The sequence below is a fragment of the Peromyscus californicus genome, unplaced genomic scaffold (assembly GCF_007827085.1).
Source record: "Peromyscus californicus insignis strain IS unplaced genomic scaffold, ASM782708v3 Scaffold_4__1_contigs__length_199733344, whole genome shotgun sequence".
Lineage (NCBI taxonomy): Eukaryota > Metazoa > Chordata > Mammalia > Rodentia > Cricetidae > Peromyscus > Peromyscus californicus.
In genome coordinates, this window is record NW_026294562.1 from 117,186,264 (window position 1) to 117,195,978 (window position 9,715).

Here is a 9,715-nt window from a genome sequence, read left to right on the forward strand (position 1 = left end):
TCTTAGGCTAGATGAGTGGGAATTCACGCACGCTAATAAGTAATGCCGTTCAGTAGTCATTTATGAGCTTTGTAACTTTATCACCTTCCTGAGTCTTATGAGTTTCCTGGGCTCCTTGTTTTGTTTCCTGAGTCTCATAACCCTCACCCCTACCTTCCTTTTGGAAGAAATAGCTAGACAACACTCCACCACTTCCTCCAGCCTTCCCCTCCCTCTTCTGAAATGTTCCTTGAGCCTTAGAGAGGATGATATAGATGTCTGCTTATTTTCTTCCACTTATATCTTAGAATTGGGTCACTATGTCACAGCAACAGTCACTGATTCTCCAGTTTGTCCCCTCATGAAACTCCATAATAACTCCTGCCCACTGCAAAAAATGAAGTTTCCCTCCATGATAGAAGCTGATTGGTGCAGTCATCTAAGGATTGTGCACAAATCTTTAGAAGATAATTGGATAGGCACATATTTCTGTTTAACAATCAATAGCAGTCACCTCCACAACTTCTGGGATTTGCCCTGGCTTATGGTTTCAAACACAGGCTCCCTCTTATTCCAAACACAGAATAGGCCTTAAATCTATTTAGAAGGTGGTTGGTTGCATTTATAACAGCCATTCTACTATTGTACCAGTAGGCACATCTTGCCTGACATGTTGATAGCATGGTATACTAGGTACTAGGTCAATAACCAGGTCAGTCTCAGCTTGATTTCTCCAGGTGCTTTTGCCAGAGCGTGTGGTGCTTTCAGCAATACAGACTTAACATCTACTTGGGGCATGCGACCTACAGCAGAGGCAATAGATTGTATGGATTGCGGTGCTCTAGTCACTGCTCCGGCTAGCGACTTGTAGGGAATGTAGAAGCTGCAGCCTTCCTCAACTCTGTTTCTCCGTCTGCCTTGCCTCCCACCTCCAGAAACAACTGGCAAAACTGTAGTATAGAATGGGTTTTGAAAGGCTTAATTTCAGTGACTGACATACAAAAAAAAGCAGTATCTGCCCCTTTTCTATTTTATTTATTTTTTAAAATTGATACACAAATTGTACATATTTATAGCATATCATAGGATGTTTTGATATGTGTGTATATTGTGCAGAGCCAAGTCTGGGTAACCCTATATATCACCTCAAACATTACTTCTTTGTGGTAGAAGCATTCAAAATCCCTTCTCCAAGCTCATTTGAATCTGCAGCCTAGTAACCCAATGGAACTGATTTCTTTAACTGTAACATAAGACCCAGTGACCAGGTCCCCCTCTGCTCCCCCAGTCTCTGGTAACCACCATTCTCCTCTCAGCTTCTGGGGAAGCAACGGTTTTTGACTGCATATGTGACATCATGAGTACTTGTTTTTCTGTGCTTGGCTCATTTCACAAAATGACCTCCAGTTCCATCCATATCCCAAAGACAAGATTTCATCCTTTCTAGAGATGAATCAGATTCCACTGTACTCAGGTACCACATTTTCTTCATCTGCTCATCCATTGATGAATGTTTATAAGTTTTCCAGCTCTTGGCTATCGTGAATTGTGCTGTAATCAACATGGGCGTAGAGTGCTTTGAAATATTGCATTTCCTTTAGATATCCCCCTAATGTGGGATCATATGGCATGCCTAGTTTTAACTTTGTGAGGAACCCCCCTGTTGCTTCTATCATATCTTCCAGCTAATGGTGTGTGACTCATGAAATTGAGTTTTCCACCCTTGTAATAAATAAGCATTGATGTTCTGTATTGGGAATCACCAGCACACATGGTGGGAGTCCGATAAACTGGAAGATGGCTTTGTGCCATTTGGGGCTTGTTAGGTGAACCAGTGTACAGAAAAGGGGATTGCTGCACTGTCAGGCAATTTTTCCCACACCCTAGAAGCTATGGCATTACTGCTACCCCACAGGGGCAAAGGAGACTCACTCCAGAGCCCTAAGGTTCATTGGGACACTTGGTACATCTGATGCCCTGTGTCCTCATTCTGGAAGTCTAAGGTTCAAATTCCTAATTAGTTCTGTGGAGACTCCAGTGCTCTTCATCTTGGGACTACAGATCCAGGAGCTCCTGCGGTCCTCTTCTGGGAGTTATAAAGTGCTTCCAACTAGACCTGCAAGGCCCCTTCCTGAGTTCTTTGGGCATGTATTAACTCAATAAAAGCAGGACAAGGATTTGTCTCCTCTCTCAATGAGGTAAAATGCCCCCACAGCCAAGGGACTATGCAGGGGATGTGGGGTAGGAGGGGAAAGACCCAAGACTGCTGTCCATCCCAGGCCTCATGACCACTACAGAGGAGGCTCTGCTAGCCTCTCTGCCTTGCACTGGCTACATTCCATTGTAAGGTCTGGCTGGGAATGAGGCAAAATTGACATTATCTGGGGCAATATGGTGTCCACAGGACTGTTTCCTTAGGATAGTGTTTGCCCTCGCTTCTTAGCAGAGTTCCAGATGGATGCTCAGTGTTGCTTGGGGTGGGCTGTGCTGGTTATTTGTTAGTTAGTCCAGTGTGCTGACATACATAGATCCTATTACTCAGCAACCCCATCCTTTAGTGTCTATTATTTTTGTCAGTGGGAGACCGAGAAAGGAAGCAAAACGTATCTCCAACTCTTGTTCTACCGGCCTAGAACTGTGCAAGGACCTTTTTTTTTTTTTTTTTTTTTTCTGGTTCTAAGGATTGAACCTAGGATCTCAGCCATCTTAGGCAGGTGCCCTACCACTGAGCTATAGTCCAATCCTAGGCAAGAGTGTTAGATGTACCCGTGGCACAGCTCCTTTTGCCTGACTCTACCCTGCAGCAACCCTTGCTGGCATCTGGTTGTCCTTCCTTGTCTCTTCAGGCTTAGATAAGTCTGATGTCTCATTGAGGGCTGTCCTTGGTATCTGCCATTCTGTTTCCCTGAGCTCTACCCAACCTCTGTGAATGTACTTTCTTTAACTCTATCAATATTTCAAGTGCACCATCTCGCTCCTACTAGCCACTGACAGTTACAGAGAGCCTTCCGGGGGGGGGGGGGGTGGCAAAAGGAGGGAAAGTTTTAGTTGATGACTGTCAAGGACTTATGGAATCAGCGCAGATGGGCAGAAGCAAGTATGATGAGGCTGTCTGTCCATCTGTGCCAGAACTGATGTGGGAAACTCAATGTGATCACTTCTCAGTAGCCTGGGCCATCAGCTACAGAGACTATTATGGATATTATCCATCCTACATAGCAGGACCAGTCCTCAATAGCAATGGGACAGGGACCCATTCTTGTGGACAAAAAAAGGCTTTGCAATTATTTCCGCTTGGTGCTTGATAAAAGGACCGGCCTCTTTTGGAAACCTCTGGAGTCCTGCGGCAATTTTGTGGGGTGGAGAGCCACTTGTTTTTCATTCCAGCAAGGACATGTGGGGCTAGGAGCAAATATCAATGACAGAATGCTGGCCTCACATGTACAAGGCCGTGAGTTCCATACCCAACAATGCAATCACTCCACCAAAACAAAACAAATGTGGACATCTGAAAATTAATTGGAAAAGTAAAATGGCTGTGATGGCAATTTATATGCCACACTGGGGCAGCTGGGTCCCACCACTTACATCAATCAACCTCTGAGCGTGCTCAGGGACCACCTTCCTTCTGGTGGCTATCATCTGGCTTTTTTGTTTCTAAATATTTTTATTACCCCATTTGTCTCTGGGACACCTGGGTCCTTTCTGTGTCTTACCACACAGATGGACCCACTGTTGCAGTTAAATAGGCATGAAAGGACTATGCATCTGCCTTTGCTGAGAGCTTGAGATGACACATAGGGACTTCCCCACAGCACATCACTGGCAGCAACTTGAACCCAGCCACTAGATGCCGTTCTCTGGGGACTTTGTCATCCATTCCCTGCTCTAGAGTGTTTGCCTTCTTCTCTGGCTTGCAGCTGACTCTACAGCCCTCTTTTCCTCCAGTCTCTCTTCATCTCCTCTCTGCCAACTTCCAGCCTTCAGCACTAATATTTTGCTGCTATGTTTCCTTCTCTGTCCATAAGTACAGCCTTTCTCTCAGCTCGCAGAAACTTATGAGGGTGCTCTGGTCCCTAAAGGACCGCTTCCTCCATCCTTCAGAACAGAAAGCACGAGAGAAGGAAAACTCGAAATTCTTCCACCTTCCTCTCGCCTTCACATGATCAAGTGACAGAGATGGGGACCTCCCTTTCCTTCTTTCGAGGAGAGGTGTGCTATTAATCTTCCTCCTCCCCTCTCCTGAGCAAGCCCCATGCTCAGCACAGCCTCTTCTATCTATTTCGTCTCAGCACATGTATAATGGGAAAAGGAAAGCAACGTAAGTATTTGCCGCAGGGGTCTGCATTGTTCTGCGCATGTACAAGGGAGGGGACCCTTCTAAAAACAGACCTTAATCATGGTAAAGGTGGAGGAAGCTGGGAGATTGGCTCAGTAAGCAAAGTGCTTGCTGTGCGAGTGTGAGGGCCTGAGTTTGAATCCCCAGAGCTCATGTGACAGAGGGTGGGCGCAGCAGTGCACATCTGTAATTTCAGTACTTCCATGGGAGATGGCAGGCAGAGAAAGGACGATCCCTGAAAGCTTGTTGGCCAGCTAGTTTGGGGTAGAAAGTAGTGAACAGTGAAGAAGAGACTGTCTCAAACAAGGAAGGAGCAACACTCAAGACTGTCCTCTGACCTCCACACATGCATGCTTATATTCACACACCAGAACGTGTACGCGCCATTCACCCACCTCTCTCTCTCTCTCTCTCTCTCTCTCTCTCTCTCTCTCTCTCTCTCTCTCTCTCTCTCTCTCTCTCTCTCTCACACACACACACACACACACACACACACACCACACAGATACAAACAAGGAGAAACAGTAATGTGAAAAGCTGCTTGTGAAGGGATTCTGGTTGAAAGAGTGTCTGAAGCTACACAGCCAAAGGTACTTAATGGACAGCTTGCAAGAGGATGAACAAGCGAAGCGAGGACATGGGCACCAAATAGAAACTGCTGCTTTGTTGCCTTCTCAGAAGCTTGGCTCTGGAGGGTGGGGGTGGGTTTTGAAATCACCTCTTTTCTCAAATGTTATTTCCCCTTGCCATGAAAACAGCACGAAGAGATAGGTGAAAAATACTAAGGGGTCTGGGTTTGGCAAATTGTCTGAGACCAGGAGCCCTGGGCAATGCTTCTCAAACAGGGATGTGCTACCATCCAGGAATCTGGCTAACCTAGGTGCCTAGGCCCAGGCTGTCTAGTCTGATTCTAGTCTGCCTAGTCTGCAGATCTGGGGAGGGGAGGAGGGGGCTTCTAGCAGGTGTGGTTTGCCCTCAGCAGGCAATCTGAGAAGCACAGCTTGGGGCATCCCATTTTCCCTCCAGAGAGCTCCAATAGGAAGTCTTCAGAGCTCTTCAGATCTCTTCTTCCTGTGCTGTCATTAATAGCTGGGAACAGGCCCTGGCTGACTCTGTAAACCCATCCTAACAGGTCCCACAGAAGTGCCTGCGGTCTGTGAGGTAGGTTTCTGAGGAAGGCTTGGCTGGAGGTAACGCCTCATAACCATGTTTGGAGCCTGTGCCAACTGTCCCTTTGTGCATCCCACTGTGTGTGTGTGTGTGTGTGTGTGTGTGTGTGTGTGTGTGTGAGAGAGAGAGAGAGAGAGAGAGAGAGAGAGAGACAGAGAGAGAGAGAGAGAGAGAGAGAGAGAGACAGAGAGAGACAGAGAGACAGAGAGACAGACAGAGAGACAGAGAGACAGAGAGACCGAGAGACAGAGACTGGGCATGCCCTGGAAAGCCACCTCAACATCATCTGTTCACTTTTAGGGGTCACCTAGCAGTGACAGTGCTTTGGAAACTTTTTTCCCAGGTAGCCTGAGGTGCATGGGAACCCATGGCTCAAGCGTGGGTGATGGAGGAGGTCTGAGGTCCACAGCACAGGTCTCTTTTGATAGGGCAGCAAGTCCTACCCTAGAAGGACACAATAGATGCAGCTCACAGACGTGAAAAAGCTGACAATAGTGATGATGTGTGTCAGTAAACCCCGGATGCTGTGGTGTCATGTGCAGAAGAGGTCATTGTGAATGTTCTGCTGGCCAGTGCTGGGAGCTCTGGCTCTTGGAAGGCAGGGTTCTTTTCCTAGGGTGAGAGATTCAGGAAAGGATGCTCCTGTTTGCTCATGCTCTCCCATCTTATCTCCGCAACAACCTTGTGAGGTAGATGTTATTCCCCTATTTTATAGATGGGGAAATTGGAGCTCACAGGTGCTGATTTATTTAGGGGTCACAGAACAAGAACACAGGAGTTGAGGCTGCTGGTGTGTGTGTGTGTGGGGGGGGGTGCAGGCTCTGACCTAGAATCCTTGCAGCAAGGTCACAGATGTAGGTGACAGTGTGTGGGAGAAGAGGGAAGGAAGACAGGGAAGAGTGATCACCAGCAACCTAGTCTTAGCTCCCACGGTAGCTTGGCTCCTTTCACTGACAAATAGACAGACAGACTTCCCCTTCCCATCTTACAATGAGGAAACTGAGGCACCTAGAGGTGACGTGACTCTCTCAAGATCATACAGCCTTTGAGTAGCTGAAGCAGAACTAGAACCCAGATCTTGCCTGGAGCTCCTGGAATGCAGGGCTTCTGAAGGTTCCTGGGTGAAGTAATTTGTGTGAGAACATTGTGGAAAAGTTAAATAGAGAAAGAAAAGGACTATATTCAGTCACTACAGAGTATACTCTGTCACAAAAAAACAGCCACGATATTTTGAGAGGCAGAAGGTATCCGAGCTATCATATGAATCAATGCAGCATCATGCGTATGGTGTGAATTACTAAAAAATTTCTTGTAAAAAAGACTTGAAGAAATATATCAAAATGATGGCTTCTGGGAAGTCGGACTGTAAGTGCTTTTCACCTCCCTTTCTTCTATTTATAGTTTTCTTTTATTATATTTATATTTCTTCTATATTTTCCCAGTGTCTAAAATGCACATCTCATTTTTAACAGGAAAAATATATCCCTCTATATTTTAGTTAAAAAAAAAAAAACAAACCCCATTTGGAAGTAGCTGTGTGCCTTGTGAGAATTTGCAGAAGCCCCCTGAATTTTCCATTCTTCCTGCCCCTCTACTGCTAGGCTGTAGGTAAGGGTCCTGGGCTCTCAGCAGCCTCTCTGTGCTGTGCATTTGACCACTGTTTGCAGATCAGAGTGTCTGTTCTTTGTTCATTTTCCAAAGGTGCATAGGAGCCTTTCCAAAGGTGCAACCATCACCCTGCAGTCTCCCAGTGGAGTCCCAGGATGGACCCCACTTGCCTGAGTCATGGCTTAGTACTCTTCTCCCCAGTCTTCCTCAAACTGCCTTGCCTCTAGCATGCTGGCATTTCCCTGTGGTGGTCATGTGAGAGCCAATAAGGTGAAGGTGAGCCTTCTCCATCTTTGGGTGGTCGTAGCCACTTCCAGCCTCCAAGCGCTTGGAGGATGTTGGCCAGGGTATGAAGATGTGTATCCTGGGACACTGTGACTTGTCCTATGCCTCAGTCATCCAGATGCTGCTCCTCCCAGGTGGACGTGGGGATGGCACTGTAGGGGTCCATAATGACCTTGGCACAGCGGATGATCATGACTACAAGGAAGAGGCAGAGGAAAACGAAGCAAGCCAAGGTCAGCCCCTTGTCCACATCCACATAGACTGGCTCGGGAGTGGGTTCCTCCATCCTGCAGCAGTGACTGTGGCCTCCCGGGGCTCCAGCCTGACTGGTACCATTTTCTACCCCTGTAGAGAGAGTCAGTCAGTGAGGAAGTTAGGGTCACTTGTTTGTGTAAGTTACCTCCAAGGTCAAGAGCTTACTGCTAAGGACACCCAACTTAGAGGCACTCATGGTCACAGCCCAATACTTTGTAAGCAATCTTTGTTTCCAGCAATATGTACCCCAGGGTGGTGGTGGTGGGGTGACAGTGAGTCTCAGCAGGACATGGGTGGAATGGGCTGAGGGACCACCTTGAGGTCAGTGCCCTGTAGCTACCTCCAATCTTAAAGCCCTTCAGGAAGTCATGAGGGCAACACTCTCCACTCAGCAAATGCAGTGGCAGAGCATGATCAAAACACTTTAAAAGATGGGCAGAGGATATTTCTTAAGTATTCAGTAGAACCTGGATTTCTAAAGAAACTGAGGGCTAAACAGCCAGTAGGAACAGGCAGAAAAGAGCTGCTGCTGTAGAGCAGTGGGAGGCAGGGGGACCACATTCTTCCGGGGACTCCCCAGGGTTTGTACTGGGGCTCAGCCTTGTCTTGAAAGATGTGTTGGGGGCAGAAGGTGCAAGGTTGGAACAGTCAGGCAGACCCCAGTCCTGTTCTGCTACTGTAACAGGTCTGGGTAGCATCCCTCAAGCACTTTCGGGTCCAATGCTCTCCCTGCTGAGTGCAGGCAACCATACCTGAATTATGGGGACCTGTGCATTAAATAAAATTGATCCTGTGTTCGAAAATCCAGCACAACCTCTGGCCCTGGGACTGGCCAGTTAACAAGTAGGTGGGCTGACAAAGGATTGGGGGGTGGGGCAAGAGAGGAAGACTAGCTCAGTTCCCAGCAAGGCCAGTTGCAGAGCAGAGAGCATGCAGATGAGAGGCCTGCCTGCCCAGCTCTCCACACAGGCTCACTTGGTAAATATGGAAGCTTAGCTACAAAGCAGGTAAATGACAGCCAGCATCCCACACCCCAACCTCAAAGCATCCTCATTTCCCCTTAGACCATCTCTGTCCTCAGCCATCCCTGGACCACTCACCTGCCAGCTGGAGTGGTCACCACTTCAGGAAGACCCGGGGTTGAGCTGTTCCAGGAGGCAAGATGGACAGTTGAACATCACAGCTTGAGCCAATGAGTCAGGATGGCTTCTCCGAGAGCAGAGCTGTCGGTGGCTAGAACAGAAGGACAGAAGACTGGTTGTTTCTGGAGACTTCTACCCCGAGTGAGACCATGACTGGGCAGGAAGGAAGAGTGCCCTGCAGCCCCTCCACACATTCCCTGGCTCATGATGGATTTTCTTTCTTTCCTTTTTCCAAATTAGTTTTAGTTTTTGAAAATTGCATACAAAGAAATGGGTTTCATTGTGGAATTTTCATAGACACTTTGCTTTGTTTCCCCCACCTTTCCCCCTCCTCTACTGTTCTCCCTGACCCCTGGTGAGATGACCCTATTGTGATTTCATGTCACATTGCTTCTATTACCTTCTTTTTCTCCCCCCCCCAGCCCTTCTTTATGATCTCTTTCCTCCCCTTCCCATTGTTCCCTTTGAATTTCATGCCCTATACCCAAAAACTCCCTATGTATATACACATATATGAAATTAAAGTCCTCCTAGAAGAGAAAATACATAGTATTTGTCTTTCGGCATCTTGGATACTTCACTTAACATAATGGTTTCCAGTCATATCCATTTCCCTGCAAAGATGATAATTTCATTTTTCTTTATGGCCAAATAAAATCCTCTGTGTATGTGTCCCATGTTTTCTCTGTCCATTCATTTGCTGATGGACATCTAAGCTGGTCTCGTTTCTTAGCTATTGTGAATGGCATAATAAATATGGATGCGCAAGTATCTGTGGTATTGTTGACTTAGGATCCTTCCTTACATGTCCAGGACTTTTTAAACCTTTAAGTTTTGCCAATTTGAGGGGAGATATCTTCTAGAGGTATTTTTCTCAACATTCTCAAACATGCAGAAAAGCTGAAAGGATTGTAACATACCTATCTATCTGTCCTTC

The 9,715-nt window shown here is 47.0% G+C and overlaps 1 protein-coding gene across 1 annotated transcript; it reads right to left on the reverse strand.

The window, feature by feature from the left end:
• Window positions 1-993: 993 nt before the first annotated feature.
• On the reverse strand, window positions 994-8,850 carry Ctxnd1 (cortexin domain containing 1). The gene is made up of 2 exons (XM_052761146.1): window positions 8,737-8,850; window positions 994-7,726 (listed from the first exon to the last, which is right to left on the reverse strand). The coding sequence occupies exon 2, from the start codon at window positions 7,665-7,667 to the stop codon at window positions 7,488-7,490; it is 180 nt and encodes a 59-aa protein (XP_052617106.1). The 5' UTR covers window positions 7,668-7,726; window positions 8,737-8,850; the 3' UTR covers window positions 994-7,487.
• Window positions 8,851-9,715: the final 865 nt, after the last annotated feature.